The sequence below is a fragment of the Uloborus diversus genome, chromosome 6 (genome assembly GCF_026930045.1).
Source record: "Uloborus diversus isolate 005 chromosome 6, Udiv.v.3.1, whole genome shotgun sequence".
NCBI lineage: Eukaryota > Metazoa > Arthropoda > Arachnida > Araneae > Uloboridae > Uloborus > Uloborus diversus.
In genome coordinates, this window is record NC_072736.1 from 30458195 (window position 1) to 30481877 (window position 23683).

At 31.5% G+C, this 23683-nt stretch overlaps 1 protein-coding gene across 2 annotated transcripts in view; it reads left to right on the forward strand.

Annotated features, from left to right (window-relative positions):
- Positions 1-23683, forward strand: part of LOC129225209 (CCR4-NOT transcription complex subunit 2-like) — a 46411-nt gene that overhangs the window by 14037 nt on the left and 8691 nt on the right. The window contains exons 4-9 of one of the 2 annotated variants that reach the window (XM_054859776.1): positions 1203-1304; positions 2884-2967; positions 8386-8420; positions 8529-8631; positions 10002-10158; positions 15104-15165. In XM_054859776.1, coding sequence (XP_054715751.1) covers positions 1203-1304; positions 2884-2967; positions 8386-8420; positions 8529-8631; positions 10002-10158; positions 15104-15165 — 543 coding nt within the window. The remainder of the gene's footprint in view (positions 1-1202; positions 1305-2883; positions 2968-8385; positions 8421-8528; positions 8632-10001; positions 10159-15103; positions 15166-23683) is intronic. The other variant, XM_054859777.1, reaches the window with a different exon arrangement.

A 23683-nucleotide genomic window follows, 5' to 3' on the forward strand; every position in this document is an offset into this window, starting at 1 on the left:
TTAAAAAACATTGTTAAATGAATTGTTCCTTAAAGTTTTTGCTGTAAAAGGCGTGTGACAGAAAAGTAACACTTTTTGAAGGTTGACCCATGAAGTTTGCTATTTAGGACAAGCCAAGGCTTTAAAAACTTTTTTTGCACATGAAATTTTATTAATTTTTCCATTTGAACTAGTGCTTGCTGTAGTGCACCAAGACAAATGTTGCTTAATTAGCAGTTTTTAGCCAAGAACATGAAATTGTCGATTTATCTACAAATGATCAATGCAGTATTTTGCTGTTGGGCATTCCAAATCAGTTTTTCACAATATGTAGATCTTGCATGAATATCATTTTAATATGAATCAAAGAATTTTTCATACTGTTAACCAAAGAAACACACATTCAGCAGCTTCAGGAAAACTTCTAGTTTTATTTGCAATCTTTGATCATCCTTCTCCTATTAGAATCACTTCTAATTAGTCAGTTTCTACAGTGTCCTTCAAAATTTGTTGATTGTCCTTCTTGAATTCTTCTTTGTCATAGACCTTTATCACAAACCTTTTAAACAGTTGCACAGCTAAACCATTTCTAGAGTTCCAGATTTTCAAAATAAATGATAGCATTTTTCAAGCAAAACAATACCTTTTGGAAGTTATGAACTAATGTTGTTGTTGTCTTGTGCCAGCTAGCTGGCAATTCAAAGTCCTCTACTTCGCTTTTCCAACCGTACCGTAATTTAGTATGAAGTTCAACTTCAAGAGTACACACGTGCCCTACAGACCTGTTAGTAAGGTATGCAACTATTCACAGCACAACACATTCACACAAAGAAAGGACAAGGACAAGAGAAAGAAATGCTATGATGAATTAAATGCTCTTTTTTCAGTTTGGGAGACTTATTCAAGATGAAAAAAAAAAGTTATGATAGTAAAAATGTGATGAGATTAAATAAAACTTTTCATTTAAAAGTTGTTTCTCTTGTTCCTTGCGGGTCACATTTTTATCTAGTGGTCCAAACATGACCCCCCCCCCCTCAAAAATTATTCTTAAAACTTCTGTGAAATCAAATTATTTTCTTAGTTTAGATTTTATGTTTCTGAACTTTTTACTTGTAGAATTGAAGTATTTCCATTTATTCTCATATTTCTCTATAATTGCACTGCATTTTTCCTTTTTAAAAATAGTGTTCTTTATTCTTAAATTTGGAATAATTTCGTTATAGCATTAGACTTGTCAGAATTTCCTTCATTAACAAATCGAAGTACACAAGAAAATTCTAATGCAAGTATGTCGCACAACCCAATGGCTGGACGACCTCCTTACGGTAATTATGTCCTAGATTTTTTTCCCTCCGTTTCTTTCCTTATCATTTCTTTCCGTTTTTTAGCTGTGCATGCTATTTAAATGGTTTTTTCAGTCTTTCTTTACCTTTTCCTTTCTTTTTTTTCTAGCTATATGTGCTCTTTTATTATTCTTTTCTGTCTCTTTTCAAACATTTCATGATAATACACATAAGTGATTCCTTCTGTAATCTAAAATTAAACTGTTAACCATTTGATGAAATTTTAGGGACCAAAATCAGAGAAGCAAAGCAACAACAATTATTTTTCACTTAACCTGAGTTTCTACTGATTTATCTCGAGCTTAATAATAATAACACATAATGAATTCAAACACTTGTAACAATAGGACGGTTTTCCTTTTTACAACAAATAAGTGACATTAAATTTTTATTGATTCTGTTCTCACTAGAAATATTTAGCATTTTTCATGAAGAATACTTTCACTGTATTATGACTAGATGAGCAGATTATGATAGGCATGAAAAATTACTACATTTCCTGAAAACCTGCTTGTTATTATCAAACGTTTTTGTTTTCCAACATTTCTTAGCATTGCATGGTGGAGGTTGACATTTGTTGATATAAACGACAAATAAGGATATTTAGCCAGTACTTAGGAGATGAACCAAATGATTATGTAAATGTTGACATTCTCCGGTATTTGGTCATTCACGGTAACATATGTTTGTGGGTATGAAATACAAACATTGTTCAATATTTATTTTAAACTGCTATTTTCAGGAAAAAGAGTTATATACAAGTTCAAATGTGACTACTAGTAATAGGCTCTGGATCCAGCTAGTCTGGTCCTGGTCTGTTTATGAGTCCTTGATGAAGATCAAAGGCCCTCCTAAAGCTATCCACCCTTTGCTCATTACCGCCTCTTCCAGTAAGCTGTTCCAAGTGCCCACAACCCTACTAAAGTAATAATTTCTCCTAATTTCCAGGACAGCCTGTGATTTGAATAGCTTAAAACAGTGACCCCCTTGTCTCTCTTTCCATACAAAAATTAAACTCATTAACATCCTTCATTTTGATGAATCAAATTGACTGAATCATGATCCCTTTGACTTTCTTTTGCTCTAAGCTGTACATATTAATATTTTTAAGACTGGCATCATAATCTAAATCTGAAAGTCCCTTTACTAGCCTAGTAGCCCTTCTTTGAATCCTTTCCAATAAAGAAATACCTTCCTTCAGATAAGGAGACCTAATATATTTACCTAGTCTTAGTAGTTAAAAATGGCTTGATAAAGGCAAATTCAAAGCAAAGTGTAGACAAAACTTTTCAGCCCTTGTTTTAATTGAACACAACTGCAAGCATCAACTGTTTACTTTTTTTTTTTTTTTTTTTTTTTGAAAAAAATTGGACATGAATTAAGTTGTTCAAATGTTTTGTGTTAGTTAGGTGTGTGTGTGCTTAACCTAAAGTTTATAGCTTGAAAATGCTTCTTTTTAATTTGTTTGCTGTTTTAACAGTTGGAAGTAAGGCATTAATATGTATTTTAAATCAGAGCTTCAATGTGTTATTAAATACGTATATATTTTTCCCCCTTCTAGTTGGGATGGTTAAACAACCTACAAATGAATCAAATGAATTTCAAATTCATAGTGAAGACTTTCCAGCATTACCTGGTTCTCAAAGTAAGTATTTAGTATTCAAAAAAAATTGGTTCTCCTTATGTTAAATTTGAAAGGCTATTAACTTTTAGTCTGTGTTAAAAAAATTATGCAAGTTATTGGGAAACAGAAGAATCCATTTCACAATAGAATTCTATAAAGTTGAAGGTTTGTCTCTGGTTGTGATGGTAGTTTGCTTACCAAATGAAAAGTTCCAGGGGTAAGGAATCTTGGTTTCAGGTACCTTGAGCCTCATTAAGATGTGCCTCAAAACCTTTTTCTCCCCAAATTCAAGTTCTTTTTTTACTCCAATTTTTTGAAAAATATATATAAATTTCAGCTTATCATGTAAACATATGGATTTTCAAAACATATTAAAGCCTATAAAAACTGCACAAGATGATTATTTGCTAAAGTAACCTAGAATAATTATTGCTCTTGGTTAATATTAATTTTTAATTTTTTTTTTTAAATTACAAATCTAAAATCAGTTCATCTTTACTTGAAATCACTTCTATCTCTGCTATAAAGTTCCAGCAAAAACTGCTAGATTACGAGAATTCTTTCTATTTCAGTCTGTGATTATATAGTTTTAAATATGTTAAGCAAAGTTGGAGAATTTAAAGAAAGATTTTTAGATATCACTAATTTTTGGTGTAATTGGCCCATTTTCATGTTATTGCATTGTATTACTTAAATTTTCACAAGTGTCAAGTGGTTTGAAGTACACTGCCATCTCAACTGACAGATTGTACATAGAAAAATAGGTTAAAATTATGCCATTTTTGGCATTAGTTATGATGAACATTGTTTTCATTAAGAAGTTTAACTTAACTTGGTGGGTATCCACTATTATATGAGATACAGTAAACTCCCGGTTATTCCCGAAATAGGTTGGCATGGTAACTGCGGATAATCAGAACAATAGATAAAAAACGATACTAGTGTATATAATAGCTAAAAAATATGAATAACACTCACTCACACATACATTCAAATAAAAGTTAAAAACCATAACATTGAATGTAAAAAATACATGTAAAAACTAAAAACAAACAATAACACAATCATAAGTTTAAAAAACATTTAATGACTATAATATTAGTTCATATCTTAAATTTTTATTTTCGGTTAGTTGTAAGTCATCACTGTTACAAAAAATGAAAAGACCCGCGGATAATCCAACCGCCGATAATCGGGAGTTTACTGTATGTATTTTTGTTCCTTGATGTGGCAACATATCTATTTTGTTAGATGCTGTTTTTTGTTTCTTCATCTAGTGTTTACTGATTACCAATTTGGGCAGTTATTTTGTCGTACATGCACCAATTATGCAATCTGTTTGTGGCCATCCATTTTGGGACCTTTTTGCTCATTTGGCTTTGTGGCTGCATTAATCTCAAGCCACTCACTTCATATTGAGAAGAATATGTCCTTTTAGTATCTGACAACACATTACTCATCTGATGAATTGTTTACCTTCCCCCTGATGAAGTTGCTCATATGTTGCCTCTTGTACAATTCCATTGTAAATATGCCAATAGTTAATGAACATAAGTAGTTAATTATGTCTCATATCATTGCAACCACATAAGCAGATCCACTCATTAGCAATGCCAAAGCTTGTTAAGTTTCTGAAGGTGAAGTGGATTTTGGATTTCTACTTCTTCATTTGTATTTGTCCCTTTTTTTATTATTGCTTTTTTTAACCTCTTTCTTTTGGTACCAGTTTGATTCATATTTGTTCACTGGTTCTGATTTAATTTATTGCTTTACATTTTTGGTCATTTTGACTCTCATTTCTTTTTTATTGTTAGAGTCATAAAATTCTGCACATCTTTTGTTTTGATCATTGAAGTGTGCACTTCACAGCATATATATTTTTTATTTTTTGGACAATTATATCCTTTTATACTTTAAATCTTAATACCAATCGGAAGGTCAGGGGTTTATATCTTAATATATAAAAATCTTTTGTGCAGACGTTTGTCACCATAAGGCTTTTAAACGGCTGGACCTATTTTGATCAAAGTTTTTGTATGTAATTAAGTTGTGGCAAGCATGGTTTAGAAGCGCGATGGATCGAATCGGAAACATTTTTGTTGATTAATTAATTTAAACATTGGATGGTTATATCTCCCAAATGATTAATATTTATTTTAATCTATAGTTGAGCGAGAACTGAAGTATATATTTAACCCGTTGCCAAAGGACAAGAAGAAAGCCAGCTCTGCTTTTTGTAATGAAATTTCCTACTGTGATAATGAGAGAGAGTTAAGCCTTCATTTCTCTCTCTCTTGAAAGCAACGATTTTAGGTCCCGAGATATATTTTAAAGTAAAGTACTGGAAGGTTCACGCAAAACGTGTGTTCTGTCATCATAGTTGAACCATGTGACCAGATCAGTGCTTTAGGTTTTCCTAATCAAATGATCAGAAAGTACCATACCTAGCAACATTTGTTTATCGGCTCAAATCCATCTGAATTTTGGCACCAATGTCAAGAATACTTTAAGGATTATCTAACTAATCAGTACATTATTAAAGGAAAAGATTATGGAATTTAAAGACGAAACAAATTTTATTTTCTTCCAGATAAATTACAACATTGTAGTTCGGTACACAAAAGATCAGTGCAAAGGAAGATCTTTATCTTTGGTGGGAAAGAACAAATTATGCAATATATGAAGTTTTAAAAGTTTTCGTTCAAAACATTGAACCGCTAATCGGTCGGAGTTGGCTTCGCTCACTCATCGACTGGATTACAGTAACGTGGTGGCTTGGTGACTTTGGCTATAAACAATAGAGCTGCATGATCATTTGTTTACATTTTAAATCTACTGTTAATGTAATTTATTGTATTTTTTTTTTTTTTTTTTGTTTGGCAAAATATTTCAAATTACAAAGGATTGTTTTTCGTTTTTAAAGAATTTTTAGTCATTTTAGTTGAATTTTACATCGAGAGAGTGGGGGGGGGGGGGGGGGGCGGATGAGTGATTTTCGCTTATTCAGAGAACTGTTTTTACCTTTTTAATTTACGATATCCTTTCGATTGTTTTATTCTTTTCCATATGGGGGATGTTGCAGCGGGATTTCCGGTTTGTTCTAGATATGTAGTTAGTTTTTTTACACTTAATATCTGAAGAGGCTTTTTATCCTTTGTGTATGGCTGAAGGAACAAGCCATCAAGTACAGGGAAAAATATAGTTAATAAAACAACTGCTCAGTGGGCATTAGATAAATCAAGTTGTAATAAATATACACATTCTGACACCAAGCAGCTTGAAACATTTTCTTTTTACTTATTTTTTTCAACAAGACGGTTCAAACACTTGATAGTTTATTGAAATTTTTTAACTTTTCAATTTACAAAGTTTGAACAGAACAACGTCTGTCGGGTCCTCTAGTATGTATATATATTTATATATAAGCTTAGAGAAGATTTGTCTTGATACTTCATAGTAAAAATGACTGAAAGTAATTTTAACGGAATGAAAACCTTTCAATCTCTTCTAAGGCAGTTTTTTTTCCTCCCCCGCCCCTCTCTATTTCATTTGTATGTGCAGGTATTTCTGCCACTGTTGTTCTGTTTTGACATTGTTCAACAGCAGAACTATAGTTATGATTTTGCTTCCCTCACAGCTACAGTATTTTGTTATGAAACAGACAGATTGTCAATAGTTGCAAAAGTTTATCTATAGATTGTTTTAATTCAGTTATTACAACTGTGACACTAGTGAAAAACCTACAATTTGTCTAAACGTATTCAAAACTTATAGTTGTGCTGTGTTTTTAAAATGAATGAAAGGCTAAGAGACATGGAGAGACACAAAACACAATTGCTTGATTTCTGAAAACAATGCTAGCAAGTAGCTATTACATAACTTAGAGGCAAATAATGGATTAAAAAATATTTTTCTAAAATGGTCTTTGCTTGCATTTATCACTGGTTTCATTTAAATTTGGGGTCTCCAATCTACGGCCCACGAGCCAAATCCGGTCCGTGAGCAGATTTCAACCGATCTGCAAGGAGCTCACAAACTGGGGGGGGGGGGGGGGATTTTACAATGGTATTGTCTTTCAATTTGAAGGAAAACTAAGCCCAGAAAATCTCAAAAACCACTCTGAGCTTAGCATGAGCATAGCAAGAGGGGCAACTGTCTGACCTTTGAGTAGAGTTTGCAAATTTCTCTTTCTTCCAAAGATAATTCAAAATTGCATTTCTGAAACTTCACTTTCAAAAACTTTGGAAGAATTCCAAACAATTTTAGGGAATAGCCACGAACCCCTTCCTAAACGTCTCAACATACAAGTATATTCATAAAATGCATCACTAGCTCAGTCAATTCCTTCTGAGGACTGCAGTTTCATGTTTTTTAGCACTCATCAGTCCGGAAAAGGAAGTAACTGAGCTGGATGCGAAAAACCTCTTAAAGAAGCCAAGAGTGCAAACAAACTGGTAGCTAATGTTGAATTAGCACACAGACGAGTGATCGCAGCAATGGGGCGGCTCTACTCAGAGATTGCAGACAAAGTATTTCATTGTATTTTTTCGGTAGCCCTGGTTTAGAGCGGTAACTTACTTCAAAATACAAGTATATTGCTTAAAATTGTCTTTTTAAAACTTTGATATTGAAAAATTTCCGGGACAGCTCCGAAATTGTTTTTCTAACATCGTTAAAGATGTCCAGAAATGTGTTTCTAGAACTTCATTCCAAAAGAGTTTGCGAAAAAAGCTTCTAAATTTTCATTTTTTTAAGATCACAAATCACCAAAGATAGTCGAAAATTGAGTTTTTAAAACTAATTTGCAATGAGGAAAAGCTTTTGACGTCTTCAAAGAAAAACTAAAGTTGATTTCATTCTTGAAAAATAATTGAAAGAGTGAATCGCTACCCCCCTTTTCTTTCATTTTACTGAAATTTAAAATTTTGATGTGAATTGTGAAAATTTCTCTTAAAGTGGACTCTGAAACCTGTCCTACCATCTTTAACACCTGCAAAGATTAACTAAAACTGCATTTCTAAGACTTCAATTTGGAAAATTTTCCTAGAGATATCATTTGATCCATCCCTCTTCTAATTCAAAGACAGTCTAAATTTTGTTAGGACATATAACTTTTGATATCTCTCTCCTGGCATGAGGAGGCAGCTAAAAACCACCATCTTGTTTAGTCCTGGGGTGTCCCTTCTTAAAGTGAATGCTGGCTGTGCCCATGCTACTGAGCGCTTATTAAGAAAAAACATTGTGGTTGGGGAGGGGGAGCATTGACAAAATCATTTGAACCAATATTGGTGGATTACTGCCCGCCGCATCACCAAAAATTTACAATGTGGCCCTCGAGTAAAAACAGTTGGAGACCCCTGATTTAAATGATACAATGTTCATTACTTGTAGTGTTGTAATTTTTTTGTGTGTTTTCACCAAACTATTTTTTTTTTTAAGCTCAAGACAGTAGTCAAGAAAATGTAAATAAATCAGTAAGTTTTTTTTTTTTTTTTTTAGTTTAATTATGACCTTTTCATCCTGTTTTTCTGATTTAAATGTAAAATACCAGTGTACAAACATAATATTTTCAACATTTTCAGAACTCTGGTAGATGTTTAGAGTCATCCAAAGATTCTAATCATTTTTCTAATGACAAGTCAAGTAATCCATCCCAAAAAAGAGGAATACAGACTTCTAAAGATGGTAAATTTGAGTTTATTTGCCTTTTTTTAAATAAGGGTCATTCTCCAGAAAACGTAACTTTTGAACGCAAATATTTTTCAATTTTGAAACCTTTTGTTTTCTAATTTTTTTTTTAAATTCTTACATGAAAGTGTTACCTACTAGAAGTAACCATAAACAATGGCCAGCTATTTTCCAATTATTTTACTCATAAATAAAAAAAATTAAAAATGCCTCGTTCAGGGAAATAAAAAAAAAAAAGAAAAAACTTTTGATATTTAAAAATTGAGGCCAATTTAATGTCAAAGTAGTAATTTTGTTAATTGTGCAAACAATCAGCTATTTTATAATGATCAGTGGGAATATAATATCAAGCTCTCTTAATTAAAGTACAGCTTAGTTAGTAGTTTCAAATATATGCAAAGAAATAGTATATAGTAAATTTGAGGATATACAGGCAATTTATAATTTTGGTAAAATACCTGAAGTTCTTGAAATTCAAGTTCATGGCAGTGAGAAGTCAGAATAACCACACTAAGTTTTTGAAGCAAAATCTATCTTCTTGCTTTTCAACAAAAATCTCACAACTTCTTTATGGCTGAAAATAAACAAGGGGGCTCCCTTGCATCATGGAAACTAAAATTTGATGTCATAACTGCCACGCGTAAATGAGGAATGGCATTTTGTGTTTAGATAACAGAGATGAGAATTTATTGTGTGACATGACTCCTTGCCCTACTAAATCGAACTAAAACACATTTTTAAAACATTACTTAAACAATTAGTATTTGAGACACTTGTAAAAGGAATAATAAATAAATAAGTATATAATTTTGATTAAACAAGTTATTAAGCAACATAAACAGTCACACAAGGTGTGACTGTTTTTACTGTATAAGACGTGTGACAGAAAAATTACTTTTTGAAGAATGACCCATAAGAATCTTTATGTTTTCAACTTTGGACAAAATAAAAGATTTTGTTCAAAGTTGAAAACATATTATCATTGTCTAATCATAGTCAAACTGACTTAGCTTGGTTATAATTTATTTAGAGTAGAAAATGTTTAAATTAGTACTATCCATAAAGGAGTTTGGTAACTACAAACCCTGGAACTGTCTGCTGTTTGAGTTCATAACCGTTCATCTCTTTCATGAATTAAAATTTATAAATTCCCAAAGATATTAAGTTATACCTAGTTTCTAAATTCAGTTTTTTCTCTACAAATTTCATGTCATTTTTTTTTTCAAACTTAGAGCGTAAGAATTTTCAATCACTGCCTTTGTTTTGCTTGATTTCTCTCCTTCAAGAAGCGGAAATTTGTTTTTTGTAATGTTAATGATTTTTTTAAATGTATTTTTATGGTTTTAATGATTGAATTCTATTTTTAGGCAGGGTTACCAACATTCCACCAGGCATGGTAACAGACCAGTTTGGTATGGTAGGATTATTAACTTTTATTAGAGCTGCCGAATCCGATCCTAAACTGGTCTCATTAGCGTTAGGTAGTGACTTAACTACACTTGGTCTTAATCTTAATACAACAGAGTGAGTATAGTTTATATCAATTACTGATACCTTTATTTAATACACGTAGAGACATAAAGTCTACCTTCCACAAATGCTTCAGAACTAGTTTTAGAATTTTAAATTTTTGGTCGCTAATAATTAGATTACAAAATTATCAAATATATTTGCAGAAAATTTATTACTTATCTCTTTATAATAAATAAAAGTAAGGTTTCAAAGAAATTCTGGAAGGAAGTCTGTGGCGGGCCTGCATCCAAGAGACTCCATAGTACTTACAGCCTTGACATTTTGTACAAAATTACTTCGAGCCTCGAGGGTGTGCACCTGGGGTTTTATTTTTTTTAACTTGGATTAGTTTTTTTGTTATTAATTTTTAAGCTCAAATTTCGCGTAAATTGCCTATTAAAGGGATGTAAAATTACTTGCATATATTAATATTATATATCGTTGGAAAGAGTAGAATTTTTCACGTCCTACGCAATTTGTTTCAATGCTCTAACTTAAATACGGTGGGAGCTGTTTGCGTTTTTAGCTCGAACTTTTTTAGGCTTAGCTAAAATTTAGGCACTACTTTCTTCATTAAATCTATCAGCAAAAAGCAAAGGAATTATCCCACAGTTTTCTTTTTCACACCACTGGAAAGAGCGACTTCTTTTACTCCAAATCTAACTCGATCTATGGTCAAAAAACTTAGCTTCTATCTCCCAAGAAAAAGTTACATGCAGTTTTAATAAAATTCGAAAAATCTCATTTCCATTATTGATGTTTTATTTGGTGTTGCCATTGTCCAATTTGTTTTTTCTTTCTTATTCACAAACTTTAAGGGTTACCGTTTTAACGGAAAATCTTAGGCTCAACCCAATTCAAGCCCCGAGCTAAAGAGCAAAATACATTACTAGAGACTACGAATATGAAAGCGACTTTTCAAACGTACACAACTGCAGTTTTGCAATGCTCAGGAGCCTCTTAGCCCTTATCGCTCCGCAAGTTTGTACAAATTATTTTGAAACCCGGGGAAGGGGTGCTTTTTGTTCCAAATGGAGCTCATAATGGGTTATAATCTATTTCTTTTTAATTGACGATTTAAATCTTTTCGAATCAAATAAGATTGTGAAGCAATCTTCCGGTATTGGTAAAGGTTAGCGAGCAGAGGGCAGAGCCCCCTTGTGTATTAAAAAAGAATATTGTGATGGTAAAATTATTCAGTTGAAGTTATTTTAAAAAGTAAGATTTTTTATGTAAGGTAGAACTTTGTTTATCTGGATCTCCGAGTAATCCAAGTCAAATTTTGGACTCCTTTAAAAAAATTTATGTTCACAAGATAATTAATTTTAAAATATGATTTCAAGATTGTTATTAGAAGTACAGCAAACATTTGCTTTTCATTCCGGTTAAATGTTTGAAACAAAAGACGGTTGATCAATTCCTTGCAAAAAATGGTTGTATAAGTTATTTTTATTTATTTTAATGTCTTGTAAACAATTCTTGGAAATTTTTTCACAAAAGGTTTTTTTATTGTCAAGTCTGCTTATTTAAGGAATTGTTTTGCTTATTAGCTGGATTATCCATACTTCCACTTATCCAGATTGCTTTTGACCACAGTTAGTATGGATAAACAAAGTTGTATTGTATTTGAATTTATACATGTCTTAAAATTTTTTACATTTTTTTGTAAATAGGATAAGATAATATCTAAATATTAATATAAGCATTTTAAATGATTGGTCATAAATGCTATAACAAAAAAGTAAGCTGAAAGATTAAAAGCTGTCATATGATTATGGGAAAGCATAGTATGAAAATAATTATGATGGTCTCTTTGAGTGCATTCACAAATCAGACCTTGAACTTAAGTTTTTAAATTAAAAATTATTCTTTCATTTTATAGTCTGATGCTTGTAACGTTGTTGGAGAAAAACTATCCCCCCCCCCAAAAAAAAAGAGAAAAAATCATTTATTTTCTCTTGACCAGCCCATTTTTACACATCAAATGAAAAAATAATTAAAATTTTTATATAAACCAATTGATATTATAAGTATATGCTAATTCTATTTTGTTCATAATGTACATTATTAATGGGAAAAGTAGCAAATAGTTCTTAGGTATCCAGGGAAATTAAATATTATCTTACATCTTTCATTATCAAAATTCATGTTTTTATGTGAGATATTGAACGTAAAAACATATTTAAACCAACAAAGCATTGTAATGTACATATTATAAATTTCTACATAATTTTGTGCAGAAAATTCCCAATTTTTCCGAAAGGAAATAAACCTTTTCATAAAAAGCCCCTGCCTTTAAGGGGGGGGGGGTCGGTTTTTTGTTTTTAACCATTCCAATCTCTAAACAATACTTAAAGTTCCATAAAAATGAGTAAATAAATACAGTAGATCCTCGTTTTACGTGGGTTTATTTTACGCGGTTTCGATTATACGCAGTTTAAGATTTAACACCTTTATTTTATTTTACGCGGATGCCGCAATGCAAACAGATAAAATTGTCCCCTCTTTCAAACTCCAAACTCCTAAAGATTGCAGATTATGCACAATCAACTGCATTTTTGCATGCTAATAATAGAGTTTGGGTCACTTTAGACCTTTTATGCAATTGACTCCAGAGCTCTTTCCAGAAGTAAAGTTACTAAACTCACACAGTTCAGAACTCACTGGAAGAAGAGCTCTTAGGAGTGACAAAGGAGGACAAAAGCAACGGGGATACTGACATCGATGACACAGAACTAAAAACGTTAACATTGAAACTTTTGAGCCATTCCTAGACAATAGAAATGATCTTTCTGATTTGTTAGTGAAGGAAGATTCTATCATGGAAATGACGCAAGTGATCATGGATGCGTTAATGCTCTCCAAAGAATTACGGAGAAAAATTCTTAATGACTGCCAAAAGACTATCATAGCCAGCTGCTCTTTACAAACAGAACACGAAATTAATTTTTGTTTTCTTTATGCATGTTGTGCATAAAAGTCTATATAAGTACACATTAAACTTATTATACAATTAGTCATCACTAGAATGAAGTGTTTTGTTACCTATAGAACCAAACCCTATTTTAACACTAGTGTTAGGTCTCAATTTACGTGGTTTTGATTTACGCGTTATTTCCATGGAACGTAATCCCCGCGTAAAACGAGGGCCTACTGTAGTCAAATTCCAACATTTCCCTATTGTAATTATATAATCAAAAACGTGTCTCTTTTCATTGTTTCTTATTGCACTGTAAAAAAAACCTATGTTGTGTAATAACCAACTACAAAATTCAACTTCTGGAAATTAATGACAGTTTTTTTTTTCCAAATGAAAACTTTTCTTTGACTCTTTTGAAATATGATATGCATACAGTATCAGTTCACTTTTATCATTCAGAATTATTTTTTCTATAAACGTTCAAAGAATGATTCGTCTAAGAGCTGCAAATAAGACCATTATCTTCCAATGGGTTCCCTCACACTTACGCATCCATCGAAACAAAAAGGCTTGACTCCTTGGCCAAGCAAGAGTCACTAGATCACGAAGTGAATGGTCCTAATCTTAGTGAGTTACGTACTCGTTTCTGCAAAAACGAAATTCAAGGTCAACTTACGGCTGTAAACAAAGCCAACTTGAATGGCAAACCTTGGGCCAAAATTCAAGAGGTATGGAGGACTTACTGTAACAAACATCGAGCGGAGCTTTTTATGCTCTCTACAGGCCATGATTGCCTGGCTGAGCACCTCCACAAGATAGGTATCTTAACGTCTAGTACCTGTATTATTTGCGGTTCTGGCAACATGAATGCTACTCATATCCTTTCCTGCTCGAAGCTTGACCCAACTAATCAAAAACTAAAATTACTCTGAAAGCTTTATAGGTCTGCGAGACCTGTCAAGGACTCCCTGAAATAACTTTCTCTTTGACTCTGCTACAATTGTGAAATCCTCTAATTTATAGGTTTCTTTTAGATTTTAAATTGTTGCTTTTGTTGTATGTTCCAAGAGCGCCCATATAGGGGGGACAGTGCGGGCTGAAGCCCCCCCCCCCCCTCCTCCTTCTAGAAATGAGAACTTCCTTGCTTCTAGTGTTTTTTTTCTTTGCAAAAATGTATAAAAATTTCTTTTCCAGCCATTAATGAATAAGTTATTAAAAATGTTGAATTTTAATCTATCTAATCTGTACTGAAATCAGTTTCTATGGAAATTTTCTCCTAAACCATGGGGAAAATTTTTGAGCCTTCCCCGCTTAAAATTTTGCATATAGGCACCCTTGCTATGTTCAATTGTTGATTGTAGTTACTTTTCCTGTTCTTGGCTGCCTTTTATATGGATTAATATCTTCCTGAATAAAGCCGTATGTAACAAAATAAAAGTACACAAACGAAGTGTCACTGAAATACCAGCATTTTATAAAAGTTCTCAAAAATGATACTTGATAAGATGGTTTTTTAACATAAATGCAATACATACCTAAATGGTAATAACAATTTTCAACGTTAAGTAAGACACAAATTGGTAAGAAATTGTACCAAATCACTATTTACAGTAGTGTTTCTCAGTATGGAAACACTCAACACACAAAAACAAAATTGTGAATGCATTTGTATGGTTACAAAGGCTCCACTAGCCTCAAAATAGCTGTGTGTTGTAATTCTTGCAATTTGCTCTTCTTTTGCATTGATTAATCATTTTATTCATATTTATAATAACAATTACTTTTTATCGCTTTTCATTTAGGTACAAAAGTAATTCAAGCCTTTTTGTCATATGATTAATTTTTCGTTTTTATTCATAATTTATCAATATCTTTTTCAACTCATTTGTGTTTAAAATACATTAATGGTATGAGTAAAAAATGTTTTTCAATAAAATGCTGTGGCAAATGCTTTTCGTTATACTATGTAATTATGTGCCATTTTAATTTCTTGCTTTGAGCACTTAGGTTAGCTGAAATTTTTGTTTCCTTTTGCAGAAACCTTTATCCCAATTTTGCTGGTCCCTGGGCTGAACATCCTTGTCGGCCTCAAGACATTGGTATTTTTATATTACTATACTAACTTTTTTTTTCAACTACTAGGGTTTGCTAAGTGTATTCTTCACAAAAATTTAGATTTGCAAATTCATACCTTTCTTAAAGTTATTACCACTCCCTTGCACAAGATTTTGAATATCAAAGTTCTATTTTTTGAAAAAATCATTGTGTACTTTTATTTTTTAATTCTCAGCTGTAGAGACTCAGCTGTAGACTTGAAAAAATAAAATTAATAAAAAACTAGTTCCAATGTTTGTGATTATATGCACAATAGCGATGAGTTTGGCCTCATTTTTTTAAGCTCCCAAGTGAAACTCTGTGGTATCACAAACCCTGCCTTTAAATTTTCATGTTAGGCAAATATCAATTCAAGCATCTTACTTTTTTTTTTTTTTGAAAAAAAGTAAATAAATAAATTTAATTTTATTACATAAAGAATGCACAGAAAAAAAATCTACTATATATTAAAATCTGTTCGCGTCCGTCTGTCTGTCTGTCTGAAGATTGATCTTCCCGAGAACCGCTGCGAATCGAGAGTCAAACGAGATGCCGATCAATTCGAAATTTTCCAAAGAAAAAACAATAAGACCAATCTTGTAATTGTGCGACTTTAATTAGCGGAGATATTAATTAAAACTTTAATTAACATAACGTTATTCAAGAATTTTTATTTCTTTCCTGTTGCCATTTTGCATATGCGTGAGCAAGTAAAATTCTAATAATTGTTTTAAAAGAGATTTTTTTGGCTGCTGTCCAAACCTTAAAACAACGTTTCCATCTAGAATTTCATTTTAAATTAGTTTAAAATTGGTTGCCCTATTCGGACATAGCCTTTATCAGACCCCGAAGAGTTCCTATTTTTCCTACTTTTTTGAGCTCTCTCCTTATTTTCCTACTTTTTCCTTTTTTTTCCTACTTTTTCTTTCTTTAGTATAGCACTTCTAATTGTGCACTGATTCTTATTTTTACAATGCCGCACCGATAATTTTCTGTATGATTTGATTTTTAAAAGTAAAAGGACCAAATGGATCCTTAGCTTTTCATTGAATTACTACAAAATTTCTGGAAGGAACACCGTGACGTTTGTGAGTTCAAAAGTTAAATTTTCGTAAGTGACTTTTTTGCTGTTGCGATGTTTATGATCGACTTTTCTTTTTATCGCCCCGACTTCAGTCCTACTGTTTTAACGAAACTATAAAAATAGATACTGGCACATTCTTATGCAATTATATGTTATTTACCCATCAGTTAGAAGCTTTAATTATAGTAAACAGCCGACTGTTCAAAAAATGCGGGAAAAACCGAATTTCCTATTCGTCAATTTTTTGTATGATTACAAGTGAAATGGAGCTCTATTTAAACAGAAAGGCAATGAAAAACCATAAAATTAACATAAGGAAGCAAAAAATGAAAAACTTGTACAATGTACATATTTTGTTGATGTTAGTACAACATAAAAGCGACAGATAACAGAAATTCGCAAAAACGGACCACTTGAATAATAATCGCGGAAACTTTTCTCGTACATAAATATAATTATTGTTCATTCTAAATCGTAAACATGATTATAAAATTTCATTTTCTTTCCTTGCAATGAGTGTATTTGCCAAAAAAAAAAAAAGAAAAGAAAGCGGCAAAACCTGAATCGGCAAAACGTTCCCGATTTTTGGAGAAAAATCGGAAATCAATTTAAATGCAATATTTTGTTTTTATTTCTTCACATTTTTAAAAGTTTGGGGATAGAGCTACAAACTAATATGTATTTTTTTTTCTTTTTAACGGGTATTTTCTACTCTGATGTATCATCAATATCGAGGAGTTGCTCATTTTTATGTGCTGTGTTTATGGCAAAGCGACATTTCTGAACATTTAAAATTTTTTCGACAGACTCTTACTCTCTTCGGGGTGCGGCAATTATACCGATGCGGCGTATCTACTGTAAGTTATTGTACTTAGTGCGCCTGATCGAAGGGAGGGGGAGAAAAAGATATATGCAGGCATTTGATGCCAGGTGCTCCCCCCCCCCTCACTCTCAATTTCGTGAACAATTTCCGAATGATTATTTTTGTTGTATGGTGAGGATTGAGAGAAACTACATGCCTTCCCTTTTATGCACAGAGAAACATTAGTAACTGATCTTTGTCTTTGATAAAAATGTTATGTTTACCATGCATGGATGTTTCCTTTTATTTTCGTGACAAAAATTTTGGAACAAGAAGGAGGTAAAAATCATCAAACCATTAAAACAATATTCGTTTTTATCGCTTGATTAAAATTAGAACTGGCTCATCACTTTGATCTCCCCCCCCCCCCCCCAGAGGTGGATAGTGAAGGATGTATACTGAATGCAAATTTTATCTGCAAACAAACAAAAACCGCACAAACTTGTATAACTAAGCATTAATTTTCCAAAGCCAGGGAGGGGAGAAATTGACCCCCCATAAATGACGTGCCTGAAACAAAAATGTATGTTGAATGCTAAAAATACATGACATTGTACAAACCCTTTAGTTGACTTATTTCGTTATTTATTTAGTTTAATTATTTTATTATAAATTTTATGTCTCATATTTAAGAACACATTTATTTTAGTTCTGCATTTTCAGTCGTTTTCCTCTTTCTTTCGAATTCAAACATCTGCCTCTGTTTATGCAAGAATGCATGTCAGCTGCTGATTATTTTCAACTAAAACTAATTTAATATTTGTTTTGCCAACTGATAAATGGATGCTCTGGAAGGAATGTTTTCGTTTTTGACAAAACAAATCTTTAACAAAAATGGTTTTATTGCACCAAAATAGGAGTTTTATTATTATTATTATTATTATTTTGGGATCTATATATTGCATTTTATTCTTTCACACTTAGAAATTTTATTACTGTATTGGTGAAAGGTGTTTCTTTGTTTAGATTTTATTTTCATCTTTTTGTAATTAATATTTTTGTTTCCACCAGTTTATTTTTCATACTAATGATTGTCAGTTGTCTTGACGCGTGTGTAGTCCTATCTCTTCCTATTTTTTTCTACTTTTTTAAGCGATTTTTTTTCCTACTTTTCCCCTTCAAAAAACCACTTCGGGGTCTGCTTTATTTTATCGTCTGTCCTTTTTTTATTTTTTACATTCAACGTTCTTAACTCTTTTCAGCATATGAAAGTTGTTTCTTTAGCTATGTTTATTGATTGTAGTGTAAGTTTATCATTCACCGGGGTCATATTTTGGTACATTTAGGCTGAGCGACTAATTATGTTTAGACTTTTTCCGTCAAATGGGTGAGTTTTCGAACTGTAATTGCTCTCTTTTTCCTTCCTGTTTCTATTTTTGAAATAAAGTTTGTGTCGTTAAAAGAACATGTTAAATTAAGATTGTTTGGATTTCTTTAAGTGAAACAGAGTTGAGCAAAAAAGATAGTTTTTAGGGATTTTAACTAAAGCTTAATTGGAATCTGATGACTTGTTATTAAATTTATGCTTATTGGTAATTATTTAGTCTTAGTGCTTTAGTTTCACGTAATCAACCAAAAAGTATGTGTCATTCTATGTAAAAAGTTGATTGTAATTGCACATAAATATTTCAGATATAGTCTATCAGATTTAATTCAGTTTAAAGTGAGCACAGATTATAGTTGATAATGCATATATTTTCATCTTTTGTGCTAATTGAAAATACTCATAACTTGTATCATTGTTAACTATGATTAACATTAAAGAGATTTTTGCCAAAAATATGCTCTACTGGTGTTATGCAAACCTTGGATTACACGTATCTATTTACTCCTTAGCGCTTAGAAACTGATGTCAGAGTAATACAAAAACATCAATTGTTAATCTCTTTCATTTTTTAAGTAGCTCGTGCAATGCCGGGCATGCAGCTAGTACTAAAATTAAAAGGTGAAATATTTTATTATCATGTTATAAGTTCATCCACACACTAGAGTGAAATAAAATATTGAAAAATCCATTTTTAATACAAAAAATGATCTTACACTTAAAAGATGAGAAAAAAAAAAGTATTTGCATTATTTTAGAAATCTAAGCATCCAGTTCAATACTACAGATGTAAAAGTTGAATAAATATTCAAAATAACAAAGTGAAATGTAAGAAAGGATGCATGTAGTAGAATAACATTAGACTAAAAAAGAAAGCTAAAAATAACCTTCAAATACAACCAATACTAACTTTTAACAGAAAATATATCTAAACTAGGATTTTTTTCTCATTTCTGCTCACAATACTCCTATAATATAACAATACTCCTATAAATATAATAATTTTATACAGTAAACTCCAGATTATCCGTGGAATAGAGTGGCATAGTAACCCTGGATATAGTCCATGGGGCGAAACCTGTATTGTGTCAAGTCGTTTACCATATCTTGTAACTCATTGAATTTTTGTATTTGGCATGGTATAAGTGTCTTTAGCAAGAAAATCCAATGTTCCCACCCTCAAACTTGCACATTTTTTTGCAAATGGAGAACAAATATTGCCAAAATCCATCGATTTGATTTGACTAATAACGAATTCTCTCAACAGATGGTGCTGCGCATTGTGCGTTATTGGATAAAAATAATAATTTATTTGGGATTTTAATAAAGGGCAAGGATATTTTATTTCTTTTTACTCTTATAATAAAAATGTTTCATTGAAATCTGACTAAAAAAATGTGTTATCTTGTTAATTTTAAACAATATGGTTTTTTTTAAACAATATGGCGGCGCCTAGGGAGCAATGTGTTCACTATTGAGAATAGAAACCGGAAACTTAATTTTGCTTTCAGCAAAAAGTTTTGTTAAAGGAATATAAAGATCAGTGGCCTGAATTAGAACAGTGGTATCTCTCAACCTGTGAGTCGCAACTTTTTAAAATATTTTGTAGTGTATCGCACAATTTTTAAAAAACAAGAAAAAAGCATAGAGAAGCTAGTAATTCAATCCAAAAAAAAAACAAGTAGCTTATAGCGATTTCTGGAAACAACTTTTAAATTAATTTTAAAAGAAAAACATTTTATCAGCAGCGCAAGAAAAGGGATGATGTACAGATCCATGCCCCTAGCTAGAAGTTCAAAATTAATTATTTAGATCCTACAAAGTATAAGTTCCTATGAAATTAGTTCCAATATAGAAAATAAATGCTTTTCTCTGTTTAAAAGATCTTTGCCTCATCTAACCAATTTTATGTATATGTATAGCAATGTAAAATTTAAATCAAATTATTACTGCTATTTAAAGTAGCCAAATTGTAAAAATTTAAATCTTTCAACTTTTTTAATCCTTTCATACAGTGAATATGCATAAAGGTGTGTTTTTTTTTAAATAGAATAGCAGAAATGATAATTCTAAGTAATATTCCATGTTCAAATGAGCTAATTTATTAATTTGAGCAAATTTTCGTTCAATCTTCAAACGGTGTGTGTATATGCTTTTTATTTATTTATTTTTGAAGTAACAACTACATTTCAAAAGTAGCTTGTAGTTGCTTCATTAAAAAAAAATAGTTTTGGTTGTAGTTAACTACATTTGTAATAAATTAGTTGTAGTTGTACTTCACTACAAAAAAATGTAGTTTTTCCAACGACAGGTTATGACATTATTTCTCATTCTTCTTTGTAACAATCAGGCCCAAGACTAGGATTTCTCATAAAATTCTAAAGTATTTATTTCATTAGTTCTAAAGAATTTTCCATCCCTGGTGACAATAGCAAAAACTAAAAATTGAAATTAAAAAAAAATTTATAAACATAGATTAATAAATGAAATGAAAAAAAGCTTAAAAAATGTTTGATAAAACTTATTAAGTAATTTATTGACGATGAAAACGTGCTCCTTTTTTTTCAGACTTCTTCCTTTAACAAAGCTCTTTATTTTCCACATGATTTTACATTTTGGGAAAAGTGACCAAATATCTTTTTGTCCCTTGTGTAAATGTTTATTCAATAAAAATCACAGTTCATGAATTAAACATAGATTTCTTAAAAATGAAATCGTGTACCAAAGGCCTGTAAGGCCTGTCATTTCCAATTTTCCAGGGGGTGTCAAAGAACATATACATAACGTAAATTTATCAAGAAATCTCGAAAATCATTCTCACTTAAGTGTGAATGTCATTTTTTCAAAAGCAGGGGTGGCGGGCTATTGTCCTCTCCTGACCCCTCAAAATGACATGCCTAAATACTTTTCTTTTTTATTCTTGCTATATTTTACACAAGAAAGATTCATCCAAAATCTCCTTTCACAAGAAGTAAAAGTATTACAGGGTTCGTACGGGTCATGGAAATCCTGGAAAGTCATGGAAAAAAAATAACAGAATTTCAGACCTGGAAAAGTCATGGAAAATTGAAATTTTCATTGAAAGTCATGGAAATTTATTTCAAGTCATGGAAAAATGTCCTGGACAAAGAGAAAGGAACAGTAGCTAAAGGAGCATTAGAAATCTTGAGTGATTTAACAGTATAGCACATAAAAGCTATTAAAAGTGGAAAATTGAACGATCCAAAAATCAAATCTGAATTTTGAAATCTCATTGCATCCACTTCTGTCGCAGCCGCTTGCCATTTTTTGCGATGTGATTTTACTGCCTGGACATCACTTATTTTGAATTTTCTGTTATTTTCAACACTTCTTATGTTTCATATTCTGTAGTAGCAAAATTTCACGTTCTTAGTTTTGCCACGCCCACTCAAAAAAAAAAAGCAATTCAATTGCATGCGAGTTCGATTCCATCACTCGTAAGGACTTTATTATTAAATTTATCAGAGTTTATCTTAATTTGTTGAATGTTTTAGGAAATAAAGATCTTAAGTCAGGCGATAGAATACAGAAAAAGAGGAATTCTAATGCTCTAAAACAGTAGTGCCCAACATACGGCACGCAAAACTAATCCATGCGACCCACTGCTACGTTCAATGTCGGGAATTAAACGTGTTCTGGAATTTCTGAACCTATTAATTTATATGCATTTGAAAATATGCAAATTTGTAAACAAAACAAATATACTTTTGAATCAGAAGATTGATTCATTACTGAATGGTTTTTTCAAAAAAGATCTGGTTTAGAAACATAAAGAACTAAACTATGTGGCTTTACTTTAAAGAACCAAAATACTGTCAAGTTACGTGGATGATTAAAGGCACTGTTGACACTAAAAGGTAACTTTTGAAGCAAATTTATTGAAACTTAGTGATGACTCATTCAACCTTTGTCCCATTCAATATCATTCTGCCTGTTTTTAAAAAAAATATCAGACATTTAAGCATCATCATATTCGCTTCACTGCATTTTTACTTTACTTAAATTTATATGATGAAGACAAATAAGAATAGTTTAGTTTTTTAAGTGTGCACTTATATTTTTTCCATTACGAGTAAGTGCTTCAATGAGGCTGTGGCATTCATATAGACGTTTTGCTAATGCTCATTTCCAAATATTACCAAGTTTGAGATTAAATAGTGCTATTCTCTTCGTATAACGAGGTCATGAAAATTTTCATTGAAGTCATGAAAAAGTCTTGGAAAAGTCATGGAATTTTTTCATCCAAATAGAGTATGAACCCTGGTATTAAGACATTTAGCTTTACAGATCAATCTGGTTTCAAACAGTTCTTCATCATTGAACTTCTCCAGTTTAATTCTTTTTAACTGAGAAGGAATAAGATATAATGCAGAAATGTACGCTGTAACTCCAAATTTAATTACTCTTAATTTAGGTATTATTATTTTACACAAGAAAAACAAATATTACCCTAGATGCTTAGCTTTGCCAGATTGATTCAACAGTTCTTTCAACATTTTCTCCAGCTTAATTTTATTTAGCTGCGAAGGGGTAAGATATGTAACTGAAACTTGCGCAGTATCTCTAATTTTAACCTATGTTAAAAGTAAAGCTATTTGTTTATTTAATCATTGCTCCAATGGAAGGGGTTTAAGCCCTAAAAACCTCCCATTCCGCACGGCCTTGGCAGCAATGTTAATTGCGGTTACTTTTATTAATTAACGTACTTATATTGTTTAAAATTTTATTTAAAAAGTTATCATTGAGTTCTATTTTCTCAAAGTTCATCGTATTTTTATGTGTTACTTTTTGTAAATTAAATATATATATATATCTTTTATGATTCGTCAAAACAACATGTGTATGTTAAATTATAAAATTTGTATTTGATTGCAAAAACCTTTTCAAGTGTCGAAAATATTTTATAAAATGTATATTAGAGTAGTAGCAATATCTTTTTGACTTCTACAATCATTATATAGGCACGTTTTTAAAGTAAGTACCGTTTTGAAATAAAAAAAGAGCAATTACAGATAGAGCAAAGAAATTTATTGGACAAAAATTTACCACCCTTACGCTATTTTTCGACATTGCTCCTGTGATTTTCCAAGCATTTTTCATAGTCTGGTGCAGGTTTTTGTATACCTATTCGTAGAAAGTTGCCGCCTGTGTAGTCAACCATGAGGACTCTTACAGGGCTTTGGCTGGGATTTTTTTGAACATCCTCCGCACTGCCCCGACCTCGCTCGCAGC